Source organism: Chamaea fasciata, unplaced genomic scaffold (assembly GCF_029207755.1).
Source record: "Chamaea fasciata isolate MVZ Bird 193981 ecotype frontalis unplaced genomic scaffold, bChaFas1.0.hap1 SCAF_17, whole genome shotgun sequence".
Lineage (NCBI taxonomy): Eukaryota > Metazoa > Chordata > Aves > Passeriformes > Sylviidae > Chamaea > Chamaea fasciata.
The window spans coordinates 2,975,247-2,988,814 of record NW_027094102.1 but is presented as its reverse complement, the minus strand read 5'-3'; the positions used below and the strand labels follow the sequence as shown (position 1 = coordinate 2,988,814).

Below are 13,568 nucleotides of genomic sequence, written 5' to 3'. Positions count from 1 at the left end.
TTGTGTGACCCGTGCATTGACTCGGGCTCTATTATTCACTTCAGAACTGATAATGTTTGTGCTAAGTCTTAAACACGGGGATCAGGGGGTAGTTAGAACCTTTTCAGATTATGTGACCTCTCCTAGCAAACTTTGAAGGGCAGTTGTTGACCAGTCCTGGCACTGTTTGCTCTGCAAGGAAGCAGGGTCTGTAAAAAGGCTTATTACACAATGTAAGTGATTTTCTTTCTGCTAAGCAAATATTTGCAATGTGTTTTGGGAGATCAAGCATTCAAACTGGATAAGTAGGACACTCGCCAGGGACATGGGAAGCACATAAATGACACCTCTAATTGGGAGAACATAGGCTGGTTTTAGTGTCTTGGCTCTACAAGGAAACCAACACAGGTTTCTACCCTGATTTTCATTGAGCTCTAAGGCTTTAGGCATCCCGACAAATCTGGAAAACTTTTTCCCAAATTGTCTTTACTTCAACAGCTGCACTCGTTACTCTTGCAAAAGCCAAGGTACTGTGGAACAGGGACAAATCCTATGACTTTAACAAATGAGCAAGGTCCTAAGATGGGGCTTTCCTAGAGGGTAGTTTATTTTATGAATGCCTGCAGCAACTAACAGTGCCCAGTTATGGAGAGTGTGTCACCATCTGGATGACAGCTCACAGCTGGTATCATAATTTTCGGATCATTCCTTTGGCTTGAATCAAAGTAGCAAAGACAGTATGTGGCTTAAACTTGGCTCAGGAGTAGCTGATCAACTCTAGTCAACATCTAACTTCCACATGTGCATCTGTCCCTGTGCTGTGGTACTGACAGGAGCCTCAATTTATATGCATGCAGTTTATAAACAGCAAGAATACTGGAAATGAGGTAATATTTTGTATAAACATTTATTTTATAGTTTAAGAACAAGCCATTCAAAACATCTGGAAATCACAGGAACATGAGTAATATATAATAGCAATATCTTAAATATGCATTAGTAATATAAAGTCATCTTTCACTCTGATAGAAGTTACAACTTCATTTTTCTAAAAAGTATTTAAGACATGAAATAAGTTTAGGTAATACATATATACAGCATCTAATTTTCTCTCCTCTTTCCAGTGGAGTCTAAGACTCCAGAGGTTTCTGTGATGGAAACAATGTGCTACAACTTGAAGGCTGGATTGGTTTGGATTGTATATGCAGAACTCGGCAAATAATTTACACCCATCTTAGCTCCGTGTGCATGTAAGTGACAGAGCAGGGGTTTCAGACCCCGTGCACGTGCACTCCCACAGCTGCTCACCTATTCACAACAACCGATGTAGTTATAAATCATTAGGTCTGGAGTTATTTCTAGAATGTCTCTGTATCTATATCCTAACTAAGCTATGACCTACTTTCATTATAACCCCCTGCCCATCAGTGTGCTGTTATGCTTCCAGTGGTGATTCGGTAAAACGTGTTTGCCCTGTCTTAGCATGTGCGAATTGATAAATAATCGTGGGTTTGATCAGCTCACAGCTGTTTTATCCTCATCTCTAAGGCAAGCAATTCCCTTTCTATTTCATAGGGAAGGTCAGCATTAACTTGCACTTCAAAGTATTGCTTGATTTCTTCTACCTCCTTTTCCCAGAACTCTTTCGAGATATCAAACAGTTCGGTCAGGTTGACATCTTCTAAACCCTTCAAGTTCAAAGCAGCATCAGTAGGGATGTAACCTATGGCAGTTGGTTTGGCAGAGGCTTTCCCCTCAATCCTGTTGAACATCCACTCCAGCACACGAGAATTCTCTCCGAAGCCAGGCCACAGGAATTTCCCTTGGCTGTCTTTCCGGAACCAGTTAACGTGGAAGATCTTGGGTAGTTTTGCAGCTGGACGATGGGCCATGCTCAGCCAGTGGGCCAAGTATTTGCCAAAGTTGTAGCCAAAGAAAGGCCTCATGGCAAATGGATCGTGCATAATGACTTTGCCTGTTTGAAACACAGATGGAGAAGGTAAGGGAATAAATAGCACATTTATTCTAAAGCAGAGATTCAGATCCTCCCAGGGTTTAGTGCCCATGATCCCCTCACCGCCCTTCTGAACCAAAGAGCTTTAAGAAACAACACAAGCATTATCCTTGATGCACGAAAGGTTCAAATTAAATTAATTTTTGTTATTAAATTTCTTAAATCTCAGGTCAAGCGGCTTAAATGAAGATCCTCAAGAGATGGCTATCATTCATGCATTTATCTTGAGCTCTAGCAGAAGAGAAAATTTAAATTTGTTTATGCCAGACTGTAATAAGAACTCCCTGTCAAGGCTTCTGGCAACCCTGTGCCTGCATCCTGTTCTGTATGCTTGCCACCTAAGGGATTATTTTGCTTAATTTGACTTTTACAGAGAATTTGGCTGTTAATTCCAGTACAAATATTTTCTGTTGTGAAAATGCACAGGTTGCAAAATTAGCTGCCAAGACTGAAATGTGAAAGAGCAGGGGGAAGGAGAGGGCAGGCAGTCCAGAGGGGCCTGCTTTTAATACAGGTAGGCAGATTAAATTTTGATTTACCTTTGTGCTCAGCAGCTGCTGTTGCTTCAGACCTCATGGCTGCTCCTACAAATACTCCATGCTTCCAGTTAAAGGCCTCATACACAAGAGGGACACCTATAAAGAACAAAATCACTTCAGTAATTAGAGGTCCAGAAACATTTTTATGGCAGGTTTTGCTATCTGAGACAGTGCTGAATGCATGTCACTGGATAATGTTATTCTAATTTTCCCCTTTTATTTAAAAAAAAAAAATCAGAATCAGTTCATTTCCTGCCCTCTTACAGCAAAAAAGTTTAAATGAGTGTTTTCAAAACTGGCTACTGATTGCTGAACACATCCAGTGGGAGATATCTGGGGCATCAGAATCTCCAGCAGATTTTGGGGGAAAGAGAATCTGGTCCTGCGGTCATATTAGACTCAGACCTAGCATTACTTCTATTTCTTTTCCAACTTTAGGTGACCTTTAGCAGAAAAATTTAGTTTACTTCCTTTTCTTTAAAATATCTAAACCAGATTCATTTCTCCAACCATTTGCTAACTGAACTACTTAAACTACAGGCAAATTGAGACCAATACAGCGATTTCCTATGTGTCTACTACCCATGTTAGTGGGTCCTGATCTCCCTCCAGCCCTTTATTATTATTACCTGTTTTGTGTTAACATCAAACAACTCAGACACTGAAACACCAGTGGCTGGAAGCGTGTGTGCCAAAGGCTAACACAGAGAAATTGGACTAACGTGGTTATTTCCTTGCTTTTGCAGCTGTGAAAGCAAAACCTGTGTCTATGCCCAGCTGTGTGTCAACCCTTCCGTGGCCAGCATTTCAGCCTGGAAACGTGGCTGCTGCATCTCTTACCAGCTGGTCTGCGGCCTCCAAAAATGATCCCTTCGATGGGAACGCCTTCGGGAGATTCCCACGCAGGATCCATGATGGGGCACTGCCTGGCTGGGGAGCAGAACCTGGAGTTGGGGTGAGCACAAGGTTCTCCTGCACAGAACACAGTAAGAAGGCAGAATTAATTTAAATTTATCCATTAATTTCAAAGAAAGCCAAGAGAGGGCCATGGTGTGGGTCAGGTACCGTTGTCCGGGGTCCAATCCTTGTTCTTCCATGAGGTCACTGTTATTCCAGCTGGCAGGGGTTCATCAATGCCTTCCCAGTAAACACCCCCATCGCTGGTTTCTGCCACGTTGGTGAAGATGGTGTTCTTGAATATGGTTTTAATAGCATTGGGGTTTGTTTTGACTGAAGTCCCAGGGGCGACACCAAAGAAGCCATTTTCAGGATTGATTGCCCTTAAGTTGCCTGGAAGTTAAATGACAAAATATAAGTAAAGCATACGGATTTAATTCTATCCAGAAGTTTGTAGCATGTCTTACTGCACCTACAGCAACCTGCAAAACGTTCCAATTTAATTTCCATACCTTGTTCATCAAATTTCATCCAGGCAATATCGTCACCCACGCACTCAATTTTCCATCCTGGCAGGCTTGGGTTCATCATGGCCAAGTTAGTTTTTCCACATGCACTAGGGAATGCTGCAGCAAAGTACTTCTTTTTACCTTCTGGATTGGTAATTCCCAGGATCTATTGAAAAATTAATGCAACTGTTAAACACAGGTTTTTTTCTTGTACTTTTCATTTTGGAGATTGTCTCCCATTGAGTGGAAATGATAAAAATGCACATTTGTTCCCACACAAGAAACACCACATAATAAGATTGACAAATAACTCAAGCCATATTTTTTTAATAAGTCAATTCTTTTAAATAGTCAATTCTTCTTGCCATTAGAATATCTGTAACAAATTCTTATATTTTTTTAAATGTTAGGTCTGTATATAATAAACCCTTATTTTTATTTTGCTGATTAAAGACCATATACATCTGTGTTTCTCTGTCAAGACAGCAGAAAACCAGACAATATTCTTTTGGCTGCACAAGTGGAGTGAAGGGAAAGCACTTTGGGACACTTCTGCTCTTCTCAAAGACCACAGATATTTTTTCTAAGGCTGTTCTCTTAAGCACTTGAAATTCTTTTTTTCAGTGGTATTTTACAGTGGTAGAATGTTTAAAGGAGAGCAGAAATTAAAAGTCAGAAAGGTTACACAGCAGAACTCCCTTAGAAAATCTGATCTTTGCAGGTTTTTGAGTGCATAGACCTCTTTATAATTTGGCCCAGTGATGATGTTCAGGTTCTGCTCAAGTACATGGATCTGCCTACAAGAGGTCACTCTCAGAAGTTCCAAATCTTGCTTGTTTTATGCCGTTACAGGTCCTATTTTAAATGTTTAGTACTTGGCCTTGCAAGCTATTCTCTATTCCTCACGAGCCTGGGACATGACAGATTCCTATCTAAAGTTACAGGACCATCCATATGAGACTAATTTCATTGACGGCGAGACGGGTGATGGATTTATGTGGCTCTAATTTGGGGTTTAACGGCTGCTCAAGCACACAAGATTTAACAGCTCTTACCAGCATGTGCTCTGCGAGCCAGCCCTCCTCTTTGGCCAGTCTGCTGGCAATTCTGAGAGCAAAGCATTTCTTCCCCAGCAAGGAGTTTCCTCCGTAGCCGCTGCCAAACGAAATGATCTCCCTGCGATCCGGGAGATGAGCAATCAGCGTCAGCTCCGGGTTGCACGGCCAGTTGTTGATTAATGGCTCTGCAGAACAGAATGTTGTACCCATCATGAATGCAGCAATTTCCATGCTTGATCACGCTGTTGTTTCATCAGCATCGAGCCTCTGACAGCGACCCACACCAGATGCTTCAAGGAAATCCCTGGTAAGTACTAGGGATAATAATCTCCTTTCCATCAAACTCTCGTTGAGCTTTGATTCCTTTAGCTGAGTTTTGAACCTAGCGCTGTTACAGAACCACCCTGGTCTTCTGTGGTGAGGATGTCCCATGTACTGAGGACACGCAGTCAGCTCCAAAACACAGCCCTGGGAATTTCCAGGGGTTTTTAACAGCTCCAGGGATTTTTAATGGCTCCAGGGGTTTTTAATGGCTCTTACCTTTTAGCGGCAGAGGGCATCCGACTGAGTGAAGGCATTTTACAAACTCCCCATTGCCCAGGGCTTTCAAAACATCTGTTCCTATGCGTGTCATGATCCTCATGCTGGCCACTACATAGGGTGAATCCGTCAGCTCGATCCCAATCTTGGACAAAGGTGACCCAATAGGCCCCATGCTGAAGGGGATGACATACATTGTACGTCCTGGAAAACAGGGATTAGCAAGATGTGATCAAGAGCAAAACAAGGAACATTTGAAGTAACCTTTATTAACATGGAGGTTGTTTCTCAGTCCTTTAAAAGCTGTTTGTCTTGTGAGAGCTTCTGATGATGTTTAAAGAGCTGCAGCTTTCTGTTTGTCTAATAGTGTAGCAAGAAGTTTTATCTTCATTGCTGAAAGCAGCAGTTCAGACAGATCGTCTAGCCAGGAGTAAGGGGGGGGTGAAGGCCAAGTTCTCTGTTAGTGTAAATCCCTGAATCTGGAATTATTGCTGTGGATGGGGGGGGTCCTTCATTCTCATCTCACTTCCAATCTGCTCCTCAGTTGCTGTGTGACTTCCTGAACCAAGTCACACAAATTTCTGTACTTTGACACTCTTAAGGCAAACAAGAGTGCAGGAAAGAGACTGAGGACTGTCCTTGCCCAGGTATTTGCGTCTATGGTAAAGATCTGCATGAAATCAGTGGAGGGACTGTTGGGGGTATAAAGGTAAATCTTCAGCTCAAGTTGATCTTTAAAGATTACAGTAACTTGCAACTGTAGTAAGTGTCTCAGCAATGCTGGAAGTTCAGTGTCAATCATCTTTTTCTTGCCTACCTTGCATGCAGCCTGGGAACCTGGTGTTGAAGGCTTTCTCAAAATCTTCCTCAGACATCCAGCGCCCCAGCTGGCTTGTTCCAGTTTTAGGTATCGGCGTGGTATCTCTCTGCTCTTGAGTGATGATGACAGTTTTGCTCTCAATTCTTGCCACATCTCTTGGATCAGTGAGAGCCAACCAGCTGCATTTCACCAAAAATCAGGAAATTAGACTTTAATTATCAATATAGCATTTTTACCCTTCTTTGGGACCACTCTAGCACAAAAGGCTGCTAAAACAATGTAAGGCAAAAATTAGTGGCAAAGCATTATAACAGATAATTTCAAAAATCAGTCAGATACTTTCTCTCACACAAATTGTTTTAAGGCTTTCCAGTAATAATAACAAATAATATGGCCTAGGAAATTCTTGTTACATGTTAATACTCCTTTGCTTATTATCTCAGCCTTATTCTCTGTTGCTAACTTTCAGGGAAAAGTTAATCTTGTTTAATTCTCATTCTCATCAGTGTGAAGTTGTTTTGTATGGGGACCACAAAATGATGCCTCAAGCTAAGTGGATGCCAAGGAAAGTAGTTTAAGTGTTGGTATAAGTGCCAGAGGGATCAGAATCCAGCTTAGTGGATTGGCATAGTCCCTTAAGTTAGAGACACTACAAATGAAATACTGAGTATAAGCATGATCGTGAAAAGTGAAGGAGTTTATTAAAGGGGATTCTTTTTCCCCACTAAGGAATTTTTGCCATCTATTTACAATAGAGAGGATTGTTTTACATTTTCACCTCTGTGCATCGAAATTTTCCACGAGTATAAAAATGTTCTAGTTGGGCTGTCATAACCATCATCACTACAGCTAAGCATATAATTAACAATGAATAATTTATCTGGTGAATCTTGCCCTTTTCTCTCCCAAATAGTCTGCAAACAGATTGCCAAATTCCTGCACTTAGTTATTCAAAAGTCTTTGCAGATTTCTCCCATGAAGATCTCGTGGTTGGCACGTAATTCTCGAGTATGCACTTGTTGTTAATATTCTCTTTTCATGTTCAGTTAGTTGGGAGAAATGATGAAATATTTGAAAAAAGTATTTGCAGAATACATTAGAGTCAAAGCTCATCGGCACGATATGAATAATGCCTGTACTGAATAATATTTGAACACCCACAGACCTATTTGAATGCCACTAAAAAGTATGTGATGAATAAACTAATTGGCTAAAACAGTAGAATTCTTCAAAAGAAGATTTGCTCAATAATATTTAGCCATTGCTAATGACAAGTTGCGTAAGTCTCACGACATTATTTCAGTTCCCTGATGTAACTAATCAATAGAGGAAATGTGCCGTTGATAGTCCAATTGAATAATATGTTTTATGCTAATTTTTAGAGGAAAAAGTTTGCTTTTCCTGAGTATTTAACCTATGTAAGCTAAAGTTCTAAAATGTTCATGGAAAGCAAATATTGGAGAGTCATAAGAATTTTTTTAAAGTAAACAGGATAGAAAATGAATTTTCCAATTCTGCGATGATACTTGACTTCATTTAGGCTACTCACCAGTTCTCATACTTGTTCAGCTTCTTGATCATGCCTTGTTCCACCATGATGTCCAGAAGTTTTTTGTTCTCTTCTTCCGAGCCATCACAGATGTGAATGCACTCGGGCTGGCACAGCTTGGCATTGGTTTCGATGAAATCCCTGGCTTCTGGGGACAGACTCTCCAAGTCCCCCTGGACAACCTTGGGCATGACGTTCATCTCGGCTTTCAGCTGTGGGGGCATTGTTGAAGCTGTTGTGGATCTTGTAGGTGGCTGTAAAAATACCACAATCTAAAATCAAATAGATTAGGTGTGTTAGCATACTTTACATTCTAACCAATGTCACAAAGCCTAACAACAAAGAATTTGCAATGGACTTGAGCATGCAGTGATGTAAAATCAAGGTAGGGAATTTGGACCACTGCTAATTTCAAGGTGGAAAAAATTGAGGCCATTCTTCTAATTTAAGATGGAAAAAATAGAGGCAGTTCTACTTACTGTCTATGCAAGGTGGAGCTGGATGCCGGAGAGGGTTTTGACCTTCCAGTCGAGCCCGTTTCACTTGCTGTGGAGCTCTCTTGCAATTGCTGCTTTCCAAGGATGCACCTCCTGCCTTAAATATTCTTTGTGGTAGTGTCCATCCCACCAGTTGAGGTGAGGGAGGCTTGTCCTTTACATCACCACTGGATGTGTCTTGGGACAGTGCCACTGACATTGTCATCATACAGAGTTGTCAACAAAGCAGCCCTGGCGGGGTAATCATTTAACAGCCTTGATTAATGAATGCTGAAAGTGGAGGTTCTTAGCCCCTGGGTTTGCTGTTTTGAAGCAGTTACAAAATTTAGCAGTTTAACCAAACTTTGATCCAATTTGGCTTTGAAATCAAAAACGTCATAACTTCTCACCGTGTGGGAAAGGTTGAGTACAAAGAGTTTCTGAAACCAGGAACACGGAGGTCATGCACGGAGGCAAAGGGCAGTTGGCACATTTTGTAGGCAGATGGTCACTAGTTGGCTGTGAAGTGGAGGCTTGTCCAAGGAGTGTTTACTCACCTTGGGAACATTGCCTGATCTGGGTATAAAGTTCAGCAGTGAGCACTGACAGGCCTGAATAACCACGACATACACAAGGCCCACAGCTGTTATTTTTGTCTATGCAATTCTAAAAAAATCCCAAGCAATATAAATCTAAGTGTTGGGGTTCCTTCAGTGTAGGCAAGGAAGTTTTTGCTTATGGCTTGTTTTAGGCTCTTGCAAGCTAAACAGTTTTTTTCTGCTGCTACAACCTCAGAAAAGGCAGAGTGACAACTGTCTCAATAATTAACCTCCTCTTTCAAATATTATGTTGTATTTTACTGGGAGGTCTGTGGGGGGGAAGTGTCATAAAATATTAACCCATCCCTAAATGAGTACTCAGAGTAAAAGCACAGAACTGCTCAGGACTGGGACTGCACACTGTTGTTCTGTGGGTGAAGTGCTTTGCACATACACAGGCTTGAGTCTGTACCTGTGTCAGTTGTGGCAGTATCTGATATCAACAGCCATTACTACTCTTATAATTCTGAGGGTTATCTCAGTGTGATATCAGACACTTGAGTGTGATCTCGGACGCTCTGAGCTCTTGTCTCTGTTTCTGCAGGCCTGCCTTTAACTTCCCCTGTTTCATTTTAGATCATTGTGACCATAAAGAGGTGGTCTTTATGTCAGTCTGTCCATGTAGTCTGGGGGTGTGAAGACTGAAGTATTCCAGTACATTTCTCTCACTCTATTTATACCCCATCTGGAGCCTGGATAAGGAGATGCCTTTGTGCCAACTTGTGACTTTTCTGTATTGATGGGGCTTTTACCATGGTTGTTATTGGTAGTTTGCAGAACAGGAAATCTGGGATTCCCAGCTAAGTTTCAGGGAGTTCTATAAAGCAACAAAATTGACTTATCTTGTATAAAGGGTGTTCACAACCCGGCTGTTGCTCAGGTTTGTGAGGCAGTTGGATGTTCCCAGCAAGGTTCTTGTTGGGGCAGTCAGCAGTGACTTGCAACCCCCAAAAAGCCAGGCTGGCAGAGCAGTAGGCATCAGGATTGCAGCTCACCTTCCCACCTTGCAAGCCTAAAATACTGCAGAGCTGACTCTCCCACTGCAGGAACACCCCTGGGACCGTACCCTCTATCTCCCCTGCAAAGCCTTTTATTATGTTTTGTAAATAAGGGAAGAAAACAGTGAGGTAAGAGGGGCTGTCCTTGATGCTTAGCAAGGCCAAACATTCCTGAAAAGGAAAACAAAAATCTGGTAGGATAAGAGGTGCTAAAGACTGCTCCAGATAGGGCTGTGATGTAAGCAAAGATAAAATCCAAAACTAATTTAATAATGACAAAGCTGGTGTTTGTCTACGGAGTGCATATACTGTGTTGCTGGTGGAGCTCATCAGAAGTATTTTCCTTTTAAAACACGTCACAAAGTACCTTCGTTAAAAATAAAATGGAGCATAATATCTGGTAATACTAAGCAGACCCCTTTTTCAAAGAAGTACAAAAATTCTGAGTGCTTTTTGCTGGCCAGGTAAGTCAGTGTACCTAGAAATAACTGAGAGTAAGCCAGCAATGCTCAGTTGTCAGGAAGAGAGTAGGCCCGGAAATTATCATAGTGCAGCACAAGTAAAATCAGAATAAAAGCTTACATACAACAGTGTAATACAGCAGACTCAGTCCTTGTGTCTCTAGGTTCTGAGAGGAGGAGAAAAATTCCCAAACCCAGAGCATTAATTTCTGCCAATTAAATTACAGTCAGGCAGGTGTTGTGCAAATTTTCTAACACTGCAATCCTAACCTCCCACAATCTTGCTATACAAACTGTGGGCTTCTCTTGAGAAGACACTAAATATGCCAAATTGGTGGCACTGTGTTATGAACATATGTCCATTAAAAATCACATTAAGGATTCCAAATGTTTTTCATTTGTGATGGCAGCAGGGCTCGAGTACAGATGTCCACTGGGAATTCTAGACACTTCAGCATCAAATTACTTGTATTTAGGTAACACCTCCCATCAGAGGATCTCAAAGCATATCACAAACACACAGTAAGCCTCAAGCCCCTATATAAAACACACATAGTATTTGGTGCAGTGAAATAACTGGAGCATATGCAAATCAAGGCCAGGATTTTTTTTCAAGAATCTTCTCATTTAGAGATTCAGCTTTTAGACAGCCAACAGAAGGCATTAAAGGTTCTATGTGAAGAGAGTGAATTCTCATAACACCCACTGTCTCCCACACAAAAAACCCAAATGTGGCAATTCCAATGGCTCAGTTACAGTGGTCTTGAGGTGTGCACCCAGTACTGGTGGGTGCTGCTGTCTGGATTCAGTTTCTGGAAGATTTCACGGATGGCAAACATGGGAGGTGGTATGGGGAAATGTAAGACCTTTTAAAAAAATCGTTGTCTTGTATGTAAAGTTTATTTTCCATTTAAATGAGAAGTCTTTTTTAGTAGTAACTGCATTATAATGCTCATCTAATAGCTGATACGATTTCTTCTGATTGAACTTTTTTTGGCACTTTTTCTCTGTGCTTCTTGACACTTGAATGTGATGCTTATCAGGTGCCTTCTTGGAAGCTGTCAAATCATTTAAATATGTGTGAATCTGACATTTCAAGATGATAGTGTTCAACAAGTGCCTTGAAAGGAGGGGGTTTAGGATGTTTGCTTTGATGGACACTATTCAGGTTGTTCAAAACAGAAGTTTTTGAGCACTTCAGGTTTTACAGACTTACTAGAACTCAAAAAATGCAAAGGTTTTTAGATGCTCAAAAGAAGTGTCATTAGAAAACTTAACTCATCACTACAAACCAAGGTGCAACAAAGCACTCACAGTGAGATCTGAAAGTTGTTAATGGCATATAATAATACTCAGAAACTCTCCTTCCCTCCCATTGCTAATTCTCCTACATATTGTCACCTCCAAAGAGTTTGTCACTTGGGTATTTTGCTATAAAATTGTAGGGTTTTTAAAGATTCTCTGAGCTGTTCTACTAACGGAAGAGCACTGCCTCGGGATTGTTATTTCTCTGGTGGAGTTGTGCTCAGCTGACACTGAGAACACTCTGACAGCTGCTGGACTGGGTGCCACAGAGCCCAGATCCAAGGGCAGCCCTTGCAAGCTCACAGAGGGCAGGGCAGGGATCGTTCTCTCAACTTCCAAAAGAAAACGTGAACCGTGCAAATTGCCTGCAGTTGCAAAAGAGTCTGTGAGCGAGCCAAGCGCTCGTTCCAGACCGTGCGCGGCCCCGTGCGGTATTTCCGCCTCACAGCCCCGCTCCTTGCGGGCAGCTCTTCAGCACTGAACCCATCTGCAGGTCTGGGGGCCCTGCCACATGTGCTGCACACTCCTCTCTCCACGTGTGCTGCGTGAACCGTGAGACTGAGCCCGGAGGCTGAGTCTCTGTGACTGCCCACATCAGGGAGCAGCAAACCCAGGGCACGGTGCTTTACCTCCTTCTTACCTTCTTACCTCCTTTCCTGGGTTGGAAATCCCAGTCGGGTTGGGCAGATTGTAAAATACGATGTTTGTGGATCCCTACAAAAGGCGATGTAATTTTTTTGGCCCGTGTTCAAAGCGAAGTGGCTTGTTCTGATGCGGGAAGAGCGGGGAAAAACGGCCAGACTTATCACGATTAGACTGAACTTCCATTAGCCTGTCCGGCGTTTTCAGCTTGACAACAGACATTTCTCAAAACAAATGGAAGCAAATTTCAGCAGCCAGGAAGATGCACTGGTGCATGTTTAGGGTCTCTAAACAAAGTCACCAGCCTTTGATGCTTAGTTTAGTATCAGCTCAAGTGCTTAATCCTGAGCTATATTTTAGGGAACGTCCTGGTTGTGCCACAGCACATGCCAGGGCTGACATTACACCATGAGCACACTGGTTTCTTGCTTGTTGTTCTGCTTTGGCAGATAAACCAGTTATTATTGATATGATTATTACTTTATTTTTAAGCTCACTTTTACAGGCTCAGCTCTAGAGATGGGATTGAGACATGCAATTTTAACTTTGATAAGCAGTCACTCCTCTGGAACCATTTTTTGAGCTGTGACTCTAATCTGGGGACTCTTCCCTAAAGGAATACTGTCTCTTTTTTTAAACAAAAACCAACCCTGTCAAGGATCAGTGTGAATATGTGAGCAGTGGGCTCTGTAACCACTGGTACCTGACCAGTGGCCAGGTATGTGTCATTCTGTTAGCTTGGGAGCTCTTTTCATCTGCTGCAGGAGGTCTCAGTCATGCGGAGAGTTTCATCCCACCAAGACTTTGACTGACTTTACCCTAGCCACAACAGAATTATGATTTTTGCATGGTTACTGCAGTTTGGGTTTTTTTGCTCGATGAACAGCAGAACCACAGCCAGGAGAGAAGGGGACAAGCCATACTAAGCAGAGTGAAAAACAGTCAGCAAAAGGTTTGTGTTTCCCTTTACCTTTCAGCATCTGCTCTGCTCAGTCACAAAAAGCCCAGATGGCTCCAAATCCAGTTTGCAGATAAAAATGGTTACCCTTGCTGGACTGAAATCTCTTTACCACAGAAGTGTGTGTTTGCAGCCGTCAAGGACTTCCTGCTTCCTACTTGGGTAGGGAGCAGACAAATCCTTGCACATGAGTTCAAGCACCTCTTGTTTCAAGAGTTTCTGGC

General features: G+C 42.1%; 1 protein-coding gene across 2 annotated transcripts; it reads right to left on the bottom strand.

The window, feature by feature from the left end:
• Positions 1 to 862: 862 nt before the first annotated feature.
• On the bottom strand, positions 863 to 8,534 carry PCK1 (phosphoenolpyruvate carboxykinase 1). Of its 2 annotated transcripts, none has more exons than XM_066198868.1 (10): positions 8,385 to 8,534; positions 7,906 to 8,159; positions 6,354 to 6,535; positions 5,537 to 5,740; positions 4,994 to 5,181; positions 3,942 to 4,104; positions 3,598 to 3,822; positions 3,373 to 3,504; positions 2,533 to 2,628; positions 863 to 1,954 (listed from the first exon to the last, which is right to left on the bottom strand). In XM_066198868.1, exons 2-10 carry the CDS (start codon positions 8,127 to 8,129, stop codon positions 1,500 to 1,502), a joined length of 1,869 nt encoding a protein of 622 aa, XP_066054965.1. In that variant the 5' UTR covers positions 8,130 to 8,159; positions 8,385 to 8,534; the 3' UTR covers positions 863 to 1,499. The 2 variants fall into 2 exon arrangements, with proteins under 2 accessions (XP_066054965.1, XP_066054964.1); XM_066198867.1 differs by having other exon boundaries at positions 7,906 to 8,177; positions 8,385 to 8,533.
• Between the last annotated feature and the right edge of the window lie 5,034 nt (positions 8,535 to 13,568).